Here is a 19,726-nt window from a genome sequence, read left to right on the forward strand (position 1 = left end):
AGTTTATGTGGTTTTCAAGCAAAAGAGACCTTTATGAACAGTAATCATAAATCCCCAGGCATTATAATTTAGTTCAAGTACTATTTCCCTTTAAACTGTTTATAAATATTGCTATGTCTTATTAATAATGGTTTTCATGTTTACACCAGAATGCTTAAATACATTTGTCTGAATTTGTGATGGTATAGTCTGTATCTATACAGGCAGCTACAGAAATTATCAGATTACTTCCTCTATGTATGGTATTTTAAAATCACACTTTGTGGCCTAATTTCTTACTGACAACACCATTAAGGCTGCACATGAAACTTGAGAAATAACTCAGCTACTGATCTTGACAGTCACTGTGTTAAATAAAAAGTCCAGAAATCAACACCATAAACAACTAATACTCTGAATAATTTCAGATATCATAGGATATTGCAAATATGTGTGTAAAATTTTTGCTAAACTAGTGTAAGTTTAAAAGAGTTTTTAAATTTTTTCAGTTTAGGGATTTAGGCTGGTAATATTTTTCTTTACATTCCACTACTGCTGAATTTACGAATGATACTTTAAACTGACTTTAAATTCTGAAAGAGCTAAAATAGACTAGGAAGTCAGTTGGGCTGTATTGATGGCATTCATTTTTACTTTTTCACTCATTTTGAAATGTTTGCCTCTAAGTAGAGGTTTGTGAATTACTGAGTTACTGAGCTTTGATAAAAATGGTTCCTTCTAATAGACTGTATAATAAACCTGATCCATGGTTCCATGCCCTTAGCACCCACTGTCATCATGAGCTCAAGTGGCTTTTTAGGTTTCCTTCACCTTCCTTTTAGTTCTTATACCTGCACATACAAACCTGCACTCTTAATCTTGCACATACTGCTTTAAAACAATACATTTATAAATGTTTTATCATAGATGACTGAGTTGTTCAATTGTTTTGTTACCTGAATGTCTTCAAGACTTGGTCTCAAGACAATATTTGGAATAGCCAGTTGAATTTCAGTTCTGAACAAAGGAACCCTGTGTGCCTCTACAAACTTAGTTGTCTGATACCTGGAGTCAATAACATGCAGTCTATGTCTTAAGGACTCCAAAGAAATCTTCATGCCTAAATAAATGTAATATTTAAGTGAGAAATTTTTTTTACCACAATAAGCTTGGGGAAAAAAAATCTTAATGTTTTATTTAAAAAATTAAACATATCTAAAAAAACCAGACTCACATCTGATCAAAGAGTCAGTATTCTTCTGACAAAGCTGTCCCATCAGGTTATAGTAGCCACAGGACAGGCATTCTTGGCAGCGTGTTTTCTGTTTGATGTCAAGATGTGTACAGGCAAAGGAATCCTGAACAGTGAAAGGGAAATTTTTGGGTAAATAATCAGATTATCCAGCATATAAATGAAATATCAAATATCTGACTAGGCTGCTTTTTTTTTTACATTGTAGAGGTCTTACCTCCAGAGTTCTTCCAGCACCTGCTTTCAGACTGTGCTTAAGAATATCTATAAGTTCATACACAGAGCATTCCACTTGTTGGCTCTGCCTACAAAAACAACCTCACAGTCATCCATAGGGAATCAAACATAAGGAATACCATTTGTTATTTCCCAGGCACACACCCTTGTCCCACTGCACTTGTGTGCAGGGAAATGCCCTTTCAGTGTTTTTCTGTTTGTTCCTATTCCCTGGGCATGCAGAGATTTTAAAACATGCTGACTAACAACAAACCCATTTTTCAGATTCTATTATATCTGATTCGACTGGACTTCATAATAATTTTGTTTAAAAAAAGTTTTTTCCTGCTATAGCTAATAAAACAGTTTTATCATGATGAGGCAGTAAGATAATCTGAAATCAGAATGATTAAAATAAAAACAAAAGAAGTATTAAGAAACATATGGATGAGATTTCAAGTCCTATCCATCTTCATTTTTCTTCTATTTATTAGAATGCTATAAGAAAAAATGAAAGAAAGGCTAAATAAATACTAAATGCCAATACTATGCTATTTCACAACTGCTGTGCTCAAGATACTTTGGAGTTTTTCCCCTGCATAGTAAGACTATCACTTTTCTCTAGACTAGTACTCCGTTACAATAACATTTTTAAAGTAAAACCTCTATGCATACAAAAGTAGTAAGTAAATAAACCCTCCCAAAAATGGCCTTCAAGCCTGTGCAATTAAGAAACCTACTGAGACAGTTTGGAAGCAGTAGAGATGGCAAGCTTTTCTATTTGTTCCAAGAAAGAAGTCACATCTATAGGTTCATCTTCTGGCAAAACTATCAGAGCAGTGTTTGACATGTCCTTCAGAATTCTTTCAATTCTGCATTCCAGGGTATCAGACGCTGCTTTGACTACATAGTCCAACTCCCTCAGGGTACTGTAAACATTCTGAATAACTAAACAAGGATAACAAAATGAAAACAAATCAATGCAGAACACAGACCTCCTAAGTCTCATCTCCCCTTCCTCCCATCCACTCCTGCCTCCCCCCAGGTTCTACAATAAAATGAGGATTGAATGGCAATGAAATATGAAATGAAGGCCTGAAACATGATGGACTCGCTGTATATTTTAATTTTTATATTAACTCATCTCATAATAAACAGAACAATATTATTGAAAAGATCTCTTCTTTTTGGTAATAGCACTGTAATGAAAAGGATCAACAAAACAGAACAGAAAACATAAAGGATGCCAGCGCCTGAAAATTATTTTGGTCCTCCCACATACATGCATAGCAAAGTACAATATTTCACCATTGCAATTAACTTACAAATTAAATGACTAAAATTCCCCCAGCCAAGACTTGTTAAACCATTAGATTTCTTCTTTCATATGTATGACCTAATTTACTTTGGAAATAGATAAACTTATTGCTTTAAAAAATGTGTTTATTAAACTAAAGATAAAATTAACTGCTTCTGCTGTTTCTGAATAGACTGGAAAAATTCTTCCTCTTTCATACTTCCATTGCAAAATAGAAAGAAATACAGCACCTTATGTCCTTTGTCACCATTATTACCATGAAGTTTTATATATATAAAATGTATATAATGTAAACTTCTACTATATGTAGAAAGAAATCACTACAAAATCTAAGGTACAGCAGTGTGACAGGCCTGTCCAAGTGCTGATGTTTTAAGTGGGAAATGTCATTTCTTGCTATGAGGAAGTTAATAATGGAAGTTGACTTTTTTATTGCCTAAAACAGAAAAGCAGTCCAACGAACTCCTTAGATTCTTTTTTTTTTTTAATATATAAATTCGGTAGCCCTAAAACTATTTTTCTGCCATGTCTCCTGAGTTTTACTCTAGAAGGCAACTACGGACTCCCACATTTCTAGATGGAGTTCCCTTAGATGGAAAAAAGACACAAAAGACATTAGGCTTGAGTTCAGCACACTGCTGGCAGGTAAGAGCTACTTTGTAGGTGTCCAACACACATTCTGGGCATGTCAGGCATTGCCCATCTTCAAAAATACACAGTGCATACACTCTAGAAAATAATTCCCTTCTAGGTCTAACTGCATTTCAGCTGCTGATGCAGCAGGAAACAGCCCAGATACCTGTATAACATCTAAATTGTTCAACGGGGACAGTTTCCACCAGAACCAATGGTGATACAAAGAACCATTACAACCTGAATCAGACCTTTTCAGATACTTAACTCAGTGCCGAAAGTACCTAAATGAATGACTAAATAAACAAACACTATTGTAAAGACCTTCCTTATCATGTGTCACTAAAAAAATGCAAAACATTACACACAAAAATTCATTTTAGAGCTATAAAACAAATATGAAAAACCCTTGTCATTTGGCTCTTGTGCTGTGGTCAGGAAAAGGCCAAGTAAAGCTGAAAGGTCACCAGCCCTGCCTTAAGCACTGGTCAGAGCCCTGTGCACCAGTGCCACATGGCAGAGTCATAAATAAACAGCTGCACAAACCTGTGCCACATTGCACTTTCAGATTTAGACCATACCTGCTTCTGTTTATATTGCTGCTTTTCCTTTTGAAGAAGTGAAAGCCTAACATCAATCAACCTCAACTGAAAAGCTAATTTACAAGCATGAGTTACTGTTTTCTCCTAAAACTGCAACATGAAAGTCTTGGTGATGGTTTTATATATGCCCGTTTCAATGACATTTTACAACAGTTAATCAATTTCATGCTGTATTTGATAGGGTTAAGGTTGTGTCTTACTGGTTTGTGGAAAATCTCAATGCCTAATAAATATTTTCTTGGAAAAAAATAGTATTTGTGCAGAAATCTCCAACCTTGACTTCAGATATGCCACTTTTAGGATGTTCAGCATAAATTCTGAAGATGTTTTTTATAGAAAATATATTATTAAAACACCCATAGCCATTATCTTGTCTCACATTCTTGTAGCAGTTGGGCTAAAATTATCCACCTAAAGAGAAAAGATCAGTCCACAAACACATTTTTCACAGAGAAGCAGAAATGAGTGCAGGCACCTCACAGTGTGAATGGCTCACCACTTCTTCTCCGATTACCTACACTTATTGATGTTCAAAGAAGTCCAGGACAGCTGCATCAGGCCCGGGGTAAAGGCATCCTCAATTTGTCCTATCCATGGCTTCATCAGTGGTTTCAGCACAACAGGGATCCTATTCAGGTGTTCCTTGTAACTGATCAACAGGTTCTGGAGTCTGAAAGACGATCATGGTCACAATGTGCTTAATTCAGATATTTGAAACACAGAATTTTGGACACATTTTCTGTTAATAAGGTTTGCAAGTTGTGTCCCATCTTAAAATTAAGAACCCTTCCCAGCTCTTCCTAACTCCAACCAGGCCTCTTTGACCTTACCAACCGCAGAACCAGACTGAAGAAATAAGTACCTCCAGCAAAGTGACTGTGATCAACCAACAGAATTTTTCTCCCAAGAAAAATTTTTTACAATTAAAAAAAAATAGAAACAGAAAATTTTGATTCCATCCTCCCATCTCACAAGACATGGCATGAAATTACATTGCTTATAAGAAAATCTACATACAAACCCCTTAGAATCCCAGATCCCAAAGAAAAGAGTCCAAATTCTGAAGCAAGGCTTACCAATACAGTTCCATGAAAATGGAGCTACACTAAGAAACTGCATAAACAAGAATTAGATGCAAATATAATTCAAAGGTCAGATATATAATGTGTTCCTTACAGAACTGCTGCAAACACAGAAATAGGTGTGTTTTGGACCAGATTAAAATAATGACTTTAGACATTGTTGTTACAAATCATATACTAAGATAACACATTCACATTATACCCAGAACAAAAATCTACACCCCTAAATATTTCTTCTTTGCTTGGGTAGTCAGTATGAAGGATTTTTAGAGTAGAAGATAAGTTTGGCTTTCTTTTTTTAATGCAAACATTTCCTGTACTTCTTTTTCCTGTTGGATGGCAAAATCTGGGGCTGCTGCTTTTTGGAGATCTGTGGCATGCAGAGTTTGTCTCGCATATTAAAAATTGATGGTTAGTTGTCTTTAAACACTCCACAGAAAATCAATGAAAAATGATGCATTGTAAGACTGAAAATTTCAACAACAGAAAAAAAGAGGAAGGGTTGAAGTATTTATGAAACTCTTTAAATTTCATCCCTTTTTGTCCAATTCTAATTAAGAAATGAAGAACTGTCCTCACAAAACATTGCTTTTTTAAGACTGAACATCCCTGTTTAGAGAGTTCTAGAATTAACAACCAGCATCCCTGAGAATGAAAGAACTTTTACAGCAGAGATTTGGACTGCTACAAGAAACAGAAAGAAATTATTTTAAATCAACAAAAGGGAATTTAGATGTTCTACATTAGAGACAAATTTATAACTTAGGCAACATATTCCCTTTACAAATGTTTGGTTTGTGCAGTAATCAAGTGGTTAATTCCAGCTTATTTTTCTAACAGGAAAAAGAAAAACTTCTGATGCTAAGTGTAATATTTTGGAGTGCAATTGCTATATTACAGTGCACAGATGAACTCTAACAATAATAATAGGAGTACCTAGGAGCTCCACTTAGAGAGCAGCTGTTGAAGTAACAAAACAAAAATATGTAGGCGTTTCCAAGAACAAGATATGTCTCTAAATAGGAACAACAGCATGCTAATATGGAAATACAGGGGAAAGCAATTAAAATTCAATTAAACTCCATCAAAGATAAAAATTATAATAAATCAAAAACAATATATGCAACAGATTCAAAAGTAAAGATTCCCATTTGCAGATGAGAAACAAATCCAAAAAGTGTTCACTCACTCCCTTTGATGTCTTTTAATCTGTTCTTCATCTGCATACAAGCCAAGGACAACATCTGGAACTTCAAAATGCATCTTTCTCAGGTATTTTGTTTCATAAAGTACTTCCAGGACCATTGGGTCTAAGTTTACAAATAATTCCTTCATGTAGCAGTAAAAAAAGAAATAGAAAATAAGACAGTAGTTTGGTACTTTCATGTAGTGGGATGTAACTGGATCATATAAAGACATGTAAATGACTGGAGAGGATTTTTAAACATTTATTTCTTCTTCAGCCTCCTCTAGAAATATATGTGTTTCCTAAAGTATTAATCAATCAATATCTTACACTGATTTCAATTTTTTGTGACTCTTTCACTGTGCCCTAACCTCTTGGCTCCCAGGATTTCCCAAGTTTAATTCTAGTTCTGCAGCTACATTCTCTGGAAGTTAATTTGCCTTTTCATCTTAGCTTCTCTATCAGCAGCTAGGGAGAAATATTGTGAAGGTTAATCTCTACACTTTTGAGGGCACTAAAGTTGCTTTTAAGATGTTTTTAAGATGCTGCATCAATTTGAAAACTATGTTGTAGTTGTCCATTATGGAATCATTAGTACAAAAAATGCCACATTTTAACCATAATTTCCCTGCACTACAGCAGGGGAAAAATCTATGAAGGATGAATGGTAAAATTTTCTGCCTCAGCAATCAATTTTGAAAGCAAATTAATGAATTATTGCAATATACTCAATACAGTGATATTGATCACTGCAGAAAAGACCATGACCCAACAAAAATTCCTTCCTTGACTAACATTTTGGTTAACACAGAAAATGGAACAAGGAAACAATAGCTAAAGAATGTAGATAAGTCAGTAGTAGATATGTATTTGCTGAGTACTGCCTCTTTTATACCCCGAATAAGACAGAAGCCGTATGAAAAAGAAACATTATGAGACTAATCATAAATACACACAAAAAGGAAAAAATATTTCAACTCAAGTAGCTCATTTTTTAACCCTATTTAGGTTAAGGTTACTTCAATGCTTTCTTGTCTATCCATGATATAATTAAGTAGCACGTGTAATACTAAATCATGTAACAGTAACACAAAGAATAGATCATATTTACCTTGGTTTCTGGGTGCCTGACAAGTAAGGAAGCACACAGAGCATTCCTAGCCTGGTCAGCAAACCTGTACCAGGCCCTATGATAAATAATCTCAAATTCCAAAAGAACTGCAGCCATTTTATTGTAGTTCTTGATAACTTTTTTCATTTCCATTGTCTGCAATTTAGGAGGGGAAAAAGAAGAAAAAGCACCACTTAAACAATTAAATTAGTCTAACACAGTAGAAAGGCCCTCCACAAGGCTTTTCCTCTCCACCACAGGAAAACAAAAAAATAGAAATCTCTAAATTGTGCTGTTTTAGAGACAAGATAAGACACAGAAACACAGCAATATATATAGGAATTCAATTGTTATGTAGTGTTCAACTGTTCCAAGCAACATAACACTTTTCCTGATTTTTCCTGGCAATCTTGTTCATAGAAAAGTCTGTATTATGACATATACAAGGCACTAATGGCCAACTGAGAAAGGTGTACAAATGATTCCACTGTTGGATAAGCTTGTATACAGGCTGCTAGAATAGTGAATGTAGAAGTATATAAGTAAATTGTCTTTCTGTTAATAACATCCTTGAAAGATAAATCCTCCTCTGCTAATTTCCAACCTTCAAAAGTGTGGTTTTCTTTTTAAGGAACATCATTGGATGGTCAATTTTTCTGAATAACTGCTGGGCCCACATAATCTTCCCTGTTACCTAAAACACAGAAGATATGAGATTAGATTTTCATTAACTTGAAATACTCAAGAAATAAAGTAATTTTTCTCTCTCATTTACTTCATTCTTACTGGTGGTATATTACGTGGTATAGGTGGATTTTCCTTTTCCTTCTGATAGAGTTTTTGAATAAACTCTAAGTCTTGGCTGTACTGTTGAAGAACAATGGTATATTTCTCATTTAGATCAATATTATTTTCTCCTATTATTTCAAGCTTCATCAGAAATCCCAGCATCTGTTCAGTCTAAAAAGGAAGATGGAGCATTTACTTCAGAAGACAACAGTTCACTTTATGCACAAAGTCATTGTCCATAAAGTATTTTATTAATTTAGAATATGCTATGTAAATTTGTAAGTTGTTTTCTAAGAAATACAGAAAAATCCATCCATTCAAGTTTGTGAATTTTACTTCCATATTTTGTCCCACACAGGACATACTTACCACTGAATAAACCAATAAACTGTTATCACTACAGTTTGGGGTTTTTCTGACTCTCAAATCCTGTCTCCTTTTTTTTTCAGCAAACACTTCTGGTAGAACACCTACACCTTTACTCACACTTCATTAATATCTCATATATCATCATTGAGATATGAGCCATTGAACAATACTGATATTACGGAAACAGATGGCAGATATTATTTCATTACTCATGCCAGTGAAACAGGAATAACTTAGAAATGCAACAGGAAACACCAGGATGAAGAAAGAAAACAAACTTCAAAATATGGAGCTATAAAATTGGTATGGAAACATGGAACATACACTCGGCACCAAGAAAGAATGAACATTCATTTACAGCACTTCTGTAAGCAACTTCTAGAACATTTGAAATAGGTTTGATGTCCTCCAACATCATCTCAGGTAGCCACCACCAACACAGTACAGAACACTGGCAGTAAAGAAGGAGTTTAGTAGGAGCTGTGGGTACTTGGCCCTTCCAAGCACCAGAAACAGGGGTTTGCATTTGGTACCTTACTTACAGTTAAGGTCTTCTTAAACCAGGAATCCACAAATTCCTGTACAGATTCGTACAATGCTGCAATTTGGTTCTTAAATTCAAGGTAATCTTTTTCAAACTAGAATAAAAGCAAATGAAAAAGATCATCTATAATGCTGCTTTCATTTTATAAAAAAAAAATCCTTTCTGTGAAGATTTTCAGGAATCTGTTTTATCTACCCAGTGTGTGTGTTCAGCACTGCATTAAAAGAAACAGGAACAACACCAACAGCAAAGGCATTTACGCTCCAAGCAAAGCAAACAAAACATAAGCAGTGCTAGGTCAATGATTAAAGCCTCATCTTCATGAACACAAAGGAGCACAGTGGAACACAGACAGGCCAAGGAAAACTCATAACTTCATCAGAGTGAGGAAAGCACACTCACCAGCTACCAGCAGCCCTGCCACAGGAGAGTGCTCAGCTCACTGTCCAGATATGAAACCCACTGAAGGCAAGCAAACTGGCAGGCTCTCTAGAGCACCTTGCAGACTAATGGAGGTTGTTACCAAACTTGGCAGCTCCTACAAGTAATCTGGGCATTTATCTGTAACATTTTTTCCTTAAGAGTCCAAAATACTGAAGGTCTAACAAAAAGAGTTCACTGAAAACTTCTCCCAAAGAGAAAACTGCACAAGCTTGGGAAGAGAGTACATAATAGATATTCCTCAAAACATTTAGGTGTAGAGAAGTCATGCCATTTTTTAACCCCTCCAAATTCCAGTGAACAGCAAATAGCCTCTTTCAGAAAGGAGCCATGCAGGAAGTATTAGAGAAACACACAGCAAGTATTAGAGAAACACAAGTCATCAAAGAGAGAAGAAAGCAAAAAGCACTCCTGAGGTTAATGTTTAAAGGGAAGTTAGTAACAGTGGTAAACTTTAGTTCAGGAAGGCAGGAGACTAAATCAATACTTCTAGAACTTCTATCATGAGGCTGCTAACTCTGCAAAACAAGCAGGCTATAGCTCAAGAAAAGCAGTTCATTTCCAGCATGTACAGGATTAAAACATGGAACTGGAGCATTTGAAAAGCCAGTTTAGTTTTTATCATTCTGTGTGGCACTGGGAGTGATATCATTCCCTTCTCCCCCTAAAATATGCAATTATGTGCCCATGCTAACTTTGCTATAACACTGCCATTACTATTATTTTTAATAATACTGAGTAACATTTATAATTAGACAAACTGTATTTGGTGTGTTAATATACCTAAATTAGTTCTCACTCTGCAGTTCAAAATATATGCATCTCAAAACAATCAGGCTTAGGAAAATTAGTTTGCGGAATTACATATAACACAAAACCTAGTTTACAAAAAGTTAACAAAAGCATTTGAAGTAAAAAACAAACTTACCCTAACACTTTCAAATTGCATTAAAAGATATGAAAGTATTTGTATTATTGTTACTGCAAACTAATATATGCATTTTTAGAATATTTAATATTCTTTGCATAACTCCAGCGAAAAGCACAGAATTAACAGAGTGATTGTCACACAAGTGCTGAATGTAAATACCTCTTTTTTCCGATGGTCCAGAACATCATACTGTTTGGATTTTGCATTTGTAGCAATGCTCTGGTATTGAGTAGTGATCTTGTCAATGCCTTCTATTTTTATATGCTGAAGCTCTAAAAGGCTTTCCATAGTATTGCTCATATCTGAAATCTTCTCCAAACGTTTACAGAAGGTCTCAAATTTCCCAAATATGTAGTTTTCACTAACAATTAAAAAAAAATAAGGATTTATATGAAAACCTCTTTGCAACAGATTTTTATTTAACCCACGTATATTCTACCAGATCTACTTTCAAGTTTCACATCCCAAAAAAATCATACTGTAATGATTACATATAAACAAAAAATTTTTAAGCTCACCTATATAAACCAAAAAATTGCTTAATCCTTACATGTCAATTAAATGCCTTAACCACATTTCACAGGAGTAACTCTTTCAAATAAGATATTTACAGGAGAAGAAAATATGAATGCACAATATCAAGAAATGCCCCATGATTTAAGTGTCAATACATGTAAAACACTCCTTGGCACTGTGATAGAGAACTCAGCTCAAAGCTGACTGAATTCCCTGAGAGTATTTTCACCTATATTCATGATTCAAATTATTTAGGATTTCATACAATGCATATATATTTGTACTCAATTAATAAATGCCTAAATTCCCCTGAAGTCTCATTGGACATATGTTGAATGAACAAGTGACTGGTAAAAACCTGGTTTATTCCTGAATAAAAATAAAAAAACCCATTCTGCAAAGTCATCTTCTGATTATAAAAAGTACTTAATTTTAATTGAATATTTAGCTTTTCTTTTAGTCAGCAGATATAATTATATCTCATTTATAAATTGTACTCATCAATATGATTCAATATGGGAGTGAGTTATTTACCTGACATCAAACAGTCTGTCACTTGGATTTTCCTTTAGCTCTTCCCTAATTTTCTGAAAGGATGCTTGGTACTTTTCTTTGAGGAAAATGCATTGTTGTATCCTCTTTAGCAATTCTTGCCTGAGGAAGAGAACACAGAAGACAGAGAATCATCCTAAGGTCTTCAAAAGAGTAGAAATAAAAATAAAACATTTTAGTCAAATGCACAACTTAAGAAAGTTTTTTTTCAAAATAAGAACACAAAATTATACGCTACATAAAAAACACTCAAAATATGATGGGTTTGAGTCAAAAGGTTTTGACTTGAACCTGTTATCTATATTAGATATTTTTTATTTTTATCTTGGGTTTTGTTGACATCAAGCCAAGACTTGCATGGCATAGTCCACAAAGGATGTATACCAGGTTAATGCTGGCTACCAAATGCTTGCACATTGCAAATTCCTCATTTTGCACAGTTGCACACATCTCATCTGAGTATTGCTGATTTGTTTTCCTTTGTTTGTTTCTTTGGGTTTTTTCCTAAGTAGACAAGACTGGAGAAGTATTTTTCCACACTAAAATAAGGATGAGGAGAGTCTTGTTTCTTTAAAAGATACACCAGGAAGAGCTTAGTTCCTAAGGGCACAGATAGTTACATCTCACACACAATTGTTCATTAACCATGAGGTGCCACATGAGATACACAGATGAGGCATGGAAACCAGCCATAAGCCATTTGCCCAGAGCTGTTCCTCCACTTTGGCTTTGTCTTTCATCTTCCAAAAGATTACTGGGGATTTAAATTATAGTCAAATTTATAGGCTGAAACCATTAACTGGGACAAACTTTTGCAGGGATAGCAGATTAAATAAATGAGAAGAATGTCTCTTAAATAAATTCAGCTAGAATAAACAAAAAAAAAGTATTCTACTTTTACTTAATTCTTTAGAATAAACATAACTAGTATTTAATTGACTACAGGTAATTTCTGAAAAATTCCTTTTGTCTACACTAAAATACATGAGGAATCAAAATTGTTAGATTTACTTTTATGTCTCCTAGCCTGTTACCTCAGTGTCACTTTGGCTGGAATTTAAGTAGAGACATCCTGACTATCTGCTTTGATGAAGCTTGTAACACCTTTCCCTTTTCATGTCAAAACCCTTAATCTTACTCCAGTTAGACTATTCCAAAAGACTATGCCAATTATCAATTTCCTAATTGACAACTTCAGATGTCATGTTCATCTTAACTTCTCTTGGTGGTTTCCTCCTCCTTTTTTTGCATGAAAATAATTGACCTGCTCTTATAGTATGTGTTCTTCCTGCGTTACCTACACTTGTCATCCTTCAGATACATTTGTTCTGCCAGTGACATCAGCATTCACCACCCAATGAATAAGCCTCATATAAACACCTCTGTGCTTCCATTTCTGCTGAGTGTAGCACTTGGACAAGTAGCTGTAGAGCAGCTAACTCATCCCTTCCCTGAAATGCCCCACAAAACAACTGAGTTGTGATTGTGGTCCTGCTATATATTGTTCCCTTCCTCAAACTTGACTTTCGTGTCCAGTAACAGCAAAATATAAATCTTCTATGCAACTTTGCCAATCTGTCCTTGGAGCTTTTTTATGAAGTATTTCAGCTCCCAGTTCCAATTTCTTAGGTGTGTTTTGGTCTAAAAAAATCCATGTGGACAATATATCGAGTGTTGCATACTAGCATATATTGCAGTTTCCAAGAACAGGTTTTTTCAAACACATTGTACATTAGTTTTTGCAGAGTACTTAATTCTACACAGAATTATTAGCTGCCAGCTTAAAATTAACACAGGAATCAGTGACTAGTAGGAGGACAAAGGACTACTTAAATTTACCTATTAATAATCTTGATGATTAATCTGTAATTTTACTTCTAATGTCAACAACAGAAGATGAAATTATTAAAATTCTATCACCTGTCCAGGTCCCAGATTTTTGAAACCCCTTCACATAGATAAGTCTTGCATGTGTTAATCATTTGATTGGTGATTTTAAGAAACAGGGACGTCATGTGCTCTGACGTGTTGTAGTATGGCGATGTACAGTAGATCATAAAGACAGTGTTCATTAAACTGGGAAGGTGCTCCATCACTGTTACCTATAACAGCAAAAAAAAAACAAATGGGAAAGAGAAATCAGAAAGAAATCAGACAGAAAGACAGAGTTTCCAGAAATTTAACACAATGATAGCTCTGGGAATATGTTTCTCAGTGGACAAACATCTTTTTGTGGTTTTGCCATTACGAAATGGACCATCCAATTCACTATCGCAGCTTGACCAAGTCAAAGAGCATGGGAAAAGAGCAATGAATAAGTGAATAGGTTTTTTACAGATACGGATTTTCCACAGGAAAACCAGAGGCTCTACTCTGCTTGGCCATAGCCTCCAGCATAAGGAGGTGCTATAATCTGCTTTGCAGAGGAATATACTGCCTGAGGAAAAGAGGTCATACACTGCTGGAAAAGAGCTGAATTTCTGTAGGAAGAACAACAAGAAAGTTGGCATTTGCTCATTTTGTCTAGATTTGTACAGAAGTGAAATCCAGAAGGGGGAGGCTAGGTAAAAATAATCTCACTTTCACTGGACACTGAACTATAGAGCTTTCTATCCCACATAAATATTTCAGAGAAATGCATGCAATCCAGATACACTGAGAACCCAGAACAAGAGACTGGTCTAGAAAAGAATTTTAAAAGTATGTTAAAGGTATCTAAAAGTCAAGTCCAATATGGCAGAACAGTGAGTATTTGCAGAAGAAGTGCAGTGTAAAATAGCAGAATGGATTCAAAAGAGATCAAGCTTTGAAAATATTATTTAGAAAAATTGTTACCAGCTGGATTATGTGTAAATGTTCTGAACTATGCAAGCTTAAACATTTTTGTCTGGTGTCTGTATCATGTATTCTCACTTTAAAAAAATGACCTCTGAGACCCATATGGTTATAAAAATAAATTTTATTGACAGTGCAACCTACAAGAGCTTTAACCTATAAAATAAGTGAAAACTGACCAATTTCAGTTCAACCCAAGATTTAAGATCATTTTATGACTTTTGCAATAAAACAATCCCAAGTAATTCCTAACTAAAGCATGCAGACAGAAGAGCTGTCATATGTGAGACCCAATCTCACAAAGGCAATTCAGCTCACTACTGGGTTAAGAAAAACACAATCTGATGCTTAGTTTTTTCATATCCTTCAATTATCTTCTGGAATGATAACTCCTTGAAAAAAAAGGCATTATTATTATCTGGTTAGCCTAAAATTAGTAAGCTCAATTAACTAAGGCCTAAGGAGTTAAACTGTCCACTAATAATTATGTGAAAGAGTTAAATATTAAAATGAAAAATAGCTTTTTTTACAGCAAAAAAGCCCCTTCCTTTCTTTTTTGAATTTCACATTAAGTGCCTTTACAGTACTTACAGGTGAAGCATGTGCAAGTGGACCAAAAATTTTATCCAATGTATATAAATATCTCACATTGTCCTTAGCTTCATTGGCAGCAATTGTTATACTACAATCCTGAAGGGATGAGAAAAAAAGAAAGGAATAGAATTATTACTGAGAAAATTTTCTGAACAGCTTCTTTCTCTTTTACAGCACACAAGGTTATGTTTAAATCTTGCAAAGACTTTCCCACAGAAGTGCTTTCAAATATGCTATTTATTTTTCACAGGAGAAATAACTGCTCCTACATGCAAAAATTGGTAAGATCTTCCAAGGTCAGCAACATTTTGGATGTGGTTTACAGGAAGTCCTTACTTAGACCTCCAAAGCTTTTTCCTCCTCATGGATCTAACTTAGATTTTTGTGACAGTGGTCACAAGGGTTCTTGGTTGAGGGAAGAGACTAGAGTGTTGAGTCTATGTTCAGAAGGCTTGATTTATTATTTTATGATATATATATTACATTATAACTATACTAAAAAGAAATAGAAGGAAAAGTTTCCTCAGAAGCTAGCTAAGCTAAGAATAGAAAAGAAAGAATAACAAAGGCAGCTGGCTCAGACAGAGAGCGAGAGCCAGCTCTGCCTTGACTGGTCAGTAAATCCAAACATCTACACGAGACCAATCACGGATCCACCTGCTGCATTCCACAAGAGCAGATAATCATTGTTTACATTCTGTTTCTGAGGCCTCAGCTTCTCAGAAGGGAAAATCCTAAAGAAAAGGATTTTCACAAAAATATGTCTGTGACAGATTTTAGAATGGTTTCTGTGCAGGAAACTCGGACAAGATCCCTGAAATGTTACCAGGGTGCTTCCCAATGTTGTTTAATAAACATTTGTGAGGGACAATGAGTTCACAACTAATGCCTGTATATCTTTATGTTCGTGTCAGGTGGAACTATTCACTACTTAGAGGGCTAGTTCATAGCAAGAAAGAAATGTAGTACATCATCCTTGGCTTGTACTGGCTCTGTACACCCTCCTTTATCCAAATTCCATTTATCATAAAAGTCTGCAGATATGGTAATCACAAAATCAAAACCTTTTCCTGGTCTATTATTAAAACAGTAGAATATTTTCTCAAGCAATAGAAGACCTACATTCTGGAGGTGGGGGTGGGTGGGGATATCATTGACTGTGTATGATCTACAGCTTATTTTCTGGCTTGCCCACAATTGTGCCTGGTAAGTTTATATTACACGGATCCACTTATATGAAGTAGCAATTATGCCACTAGAAGGCTGCTCTCAACAATTCTAAAAGCATCATGAAAGACTTTCAGACTTCTACAGTTGGCCTGCACAGGGTTCAGCTTGTCAGAGACAGAAAAATGTTGTACTGCTGCATTGCTTTGCTTTTGCACAACCTTTCCACCTATAATGTTAATAAAAGCAACATTACAAAAGCACTGACTTTTTTTCAAGTTATCTATTTAATTTCAGGATCATTGATGCTGTATGTTCCAACAAACGGATAATAAACCACAGTGTAAAACCAGCATAAACACTGAAAGTTATTTTTATTTTTAGCATTGTGTTCAGTTCTCTATATATTACAAATACAGTACTGTAATAATTTAAAATTCTAATTAGAAAGTCATAATTACCAGTTCCTTCCACTGCCGCAATGTCTTTGATCTTGCTGCCTGAAGAATACTTATAATTTTCTTTACTCTTGAACTCTTGATCTCATCTAAAAGGCTTTGAAGAAAGAAACATACTTAATACTCTCTCTCTGGAATAAAAGTTTGCACGTATTTTTAAAAAATCCTTTTTTTAAAGACACTGTGAGAAATAATGCGGGGATTTCACCTGTTAAATGATGACATTCTAGACTTCCAGCGTTCCAGCTCTGCAGATGGACCAACATCGTCAGCTTCTCTTCTAATTTGTTCACTCTCCACTAAAACTCGTCGAATCTGTTTGGTCCAAATCATGACCACTTCTTCAAGTTTCTCAGTGACCTCTCTGTTAGTGCCTTCAAAACCATAGAATTGGACAGTTTTATAAGCACCAAGAAATAAATACAGAAATTTAAACTACAGAAGCTAAGTGTTCTTGCCAAACATAATCTGAGACTATGCAAACTCTGTATCTTTGAATCACTGACCAGCAGGAAAATATTAAGATTGTAACAAGGTGCACACAGATAACACTTATGCCTCCCTACTCTGTTACTATTGCATATCCTTTACAATGGAAACAGTTAGAAATACAGTGAGTTCATAAGAAATGGTAGAAAGCTCTTTTTGAAAGAGACATAACTACTATTTTTCTTACAAAAACATATATCTAAATAAGTATTTTTTTAATTAATACAGGTGGTTTTATTCACAGAGTCAGAAAACACTGGATAGGATTTTCCCAGTATCAAAGAAAGTAAATAGTACACACACTAGTATATGGATTCACTCAGCAACTACTTGGCTAGTAACCTAGGAGGGATTCAGACAACAGCTTGCATGATATATCAAGCAACTACCTAATTCTTTAAGATCTATGAACTAAAGTATGGGCAAATGATTGATGGTCTTATAATTAAACAATCACAAACCTAGCAAGAGTAAGCAGAAAAATGTAAACAGCTCAGGGAAAATTAATTACTTCTTCAAAGTAAATTTTTACTTATGACATTTATTTTAGAAACAGCATCATTTTGTTTGCTTTTGTGTTGGAATTACTCACCTGCAGTTATGTAGTCAGATGGGTTCTGTAAGTTTCTGACATAAACATCAATATCCACTTTCGTGAGCTGAATTTTATCTTCTGTATTCTGTCTAGACGATGACAAAGTACCCACAAATTTATCCACTGCATACAGAAACTCTTGTATCTGGTTGTTCTTCAAGCCCTCCTTCACAGCTCCCCAGTTCTAATTATTTTGATTTATGCAAAAACCAAAAAAGTAAGGGTCATTCTTCCTTTTTTTTTTTTCCCACAAAAGATATTTTTCATTAGAAAACTATTTCTTATTCATGGCAGTATTTAAAGATTTATCAACATGACCTTTAAAATATACTCATTGATACTTTAAAGCATGCATTGATTTAATTACTTGGTAAGACGAGAAGAGACAGACAAGCAAGAGGCTCTAAGAAATAAAAGTCTCTGACTTCACTCTGACTTGACTCTGAAGTCAGCTGTCACTGATTTCACACTGGATTGTATTTTGTTTAGTTTTATTTTCCTCCTTCTGAACAGAGAAAACAGACTCTAAAGTCCCTTTCTGCTCCTGGGGAGAGAAAATGACAGTGTATGGTAGCAGCATACAACACCATCATTCTCAGCAGACAGTGAGCTTCTTTGTACTTGCCACCTCTGATCATGTGCCTCCAGAGGCACCTGAACAAACTGATGCTTTATGAGTGCCACAGAATGAGGACAACTCAAAGAAGCTGGATATTCTGAATATAACACCAGTCATGCTGCCTATGCTCCAAGAATAAAGTCATGGACTGATCCCTTGTGCTGCCAGGACTTGACACTTCTCACAATCCAGGTTTAATCTAGTTTTCATAAAGTCATCACAGCTTTAACTTGGTATGGTTGCTGTGTTATATTCTCCTTTGTCATAATAATTAAAGCTGGCACTATTGCTAGAAAATAAACAGTAGCTACATGAATTTCAAACATTTGTATATGTATGAATTGCATTACTCACACAAAGGCCTATATTAGACTTTTACCTTCTTATATCCTCTGTTCTAGGTCCAACAGATGCACAAAATGAATTTCAGCAGCCACATGCCTTACTTGCATGTGTTCTTGAGAAAAAAAGACTGACTGTTTGATTACCTGTTGGGATTTCAGTGCCGGTATCATGATCTGGGACAAGAAGAACTCCAGGCCCTGAAGGATATTTCCATTAGTACAGTCAAACATGCCAAAATTCACCTCCTTTGGGAAGAAACAAAAATTAGCACAATGCATGTCGACTTCTGCAGCATTACACTGTTTGAATTTTGAAATGGAAATTTAGAAACGTGCCAGACACATTCACAGTCCATAACTATGCAACATGAGTATCTCTGAAAGTCAGAAAAGGCTGTTACAGTACTTTTTTATACACAACAAACTATGAGGGGCTGGAATAACTTATGTTAGTTTCAAGACTTATCTCTATTTTTAAACTCTAAAAGACAGAGTTTAAGTGCAGCATTTCAATAATTTAGGCTCATTACTTAAAATCTTCCACTTCAGGTCCTTATTCCCTATTGTCATTAAAATTTATATTTTAATGACTAATTAATAATGATTTTTATTAATTAAAATCTTGGGGTTTAATAATACTGCAGTAGCTAATTTATAAATCATTAGAATTTTACTTTATCACAAATGCTTACTCTCATGAAAAAGAACTTCTGTTAATCAGACATTTTCATAAAAGCATTCCTATTTTTTTCTGACTGCAGTTGCATGAATAAAGGTCTAAGAAAATATGAAAATATGAAAATATGTGAATACTGCATGAGTTTGCTCTGACCTGAGAGACATTTGATGCAGTTATAACTTCATCTGATGTTCTTAGGAAAAATGCACAAGTTCCTGTAAAGTCCTGAAAATAGGACCAAATGCATACAGTTAAAAAGAATACAAGTATACAATAAAAGTATTTTACTTAAAAATTTACCTACTCTAAAAATGTGCCGAAAAAAAAAACTGTAAAAAATCAATTAGTAAAACAGATAGTGAAATTGTTTGCAGGATATTTGAAAATCTGTCCTTCTCAAATCAAATACTGATTTTTCCTTGTCT

At 34.8% G+C, this 19,726-nt stretch overlaps 1 protein-coding gene across 1 annotated transcript in view; it reads right to left on the reverse strand.

The window, feature by feature from the left end:
• Positions 1 to 19,726, reverse strand: part of LOC102044953 (dynein heavy chain 5, axonemal-like) — a 148,159-nt gene that overhangs the window by 119,730 nt on the left and 8,703 nt on the right. The window contains 19 exon segments of the mRNA XM_014306347.2: positions 936 to 1,099; positions 1,214 to 1,337; positions 1,449 to 1,536; positions 2,188 to 2,395; positions 4,519 to 4,670; positions 6,272 to 6,411; positions 7,380 to 7,535; positions 7,984 to 8,073; positions 8,166 to 8,339; positions 9,080 to 9,175; positions 10,613 to 10,814; positions 11,504 to 11,623; positions 13,442 to 13,623; positions 14,948 to 15,046; positions 16,579 to 16,672; positions 16,784 to 16,949; positions 17,657 to 17,843; positions 18,767 to 18,868; positions 19,455 to 19,526. Coding sequence (XP_014161822.2) covers positions 936 to 1,099; positions 1,214 to 1,337; positions 1,449 to 1,536; positions 2,188 to 2,395; positions 4,519 to 4,670; positions 6,272 to 6,411; positions 7,380 to 7,535; positions 7,984 to 8,073; positions 8,166 to 8,339; positions 9,080 to 9,175; positions 10,613 to 10,814; positions 11,504 to 11,623; positions 13,442 to 13,623; positions 14,948 to 15,046; positions 16,579 to 16,672; positions 16,784 to 16,949; positions 17,657 to 17,843; positions 18,767 to 18,868; positions 19,455 to 19,526 — 2,616 coding nt within the window.

This window comes from Geospiza fortis, unplaced genomic scaffold, assembly GCF_000277835.1.
Source record: "Geospiza fortis unplaced genomic scaffold, GeoFor_1.0 scaffold206, whole genome shotgun sequence".
NCBI classification, from domain to species: Eukaryota; Metazoa; Chordata; class Aves; order Passeriformes; family Thraupidae; genus Geospiza; species Geospiza fortis.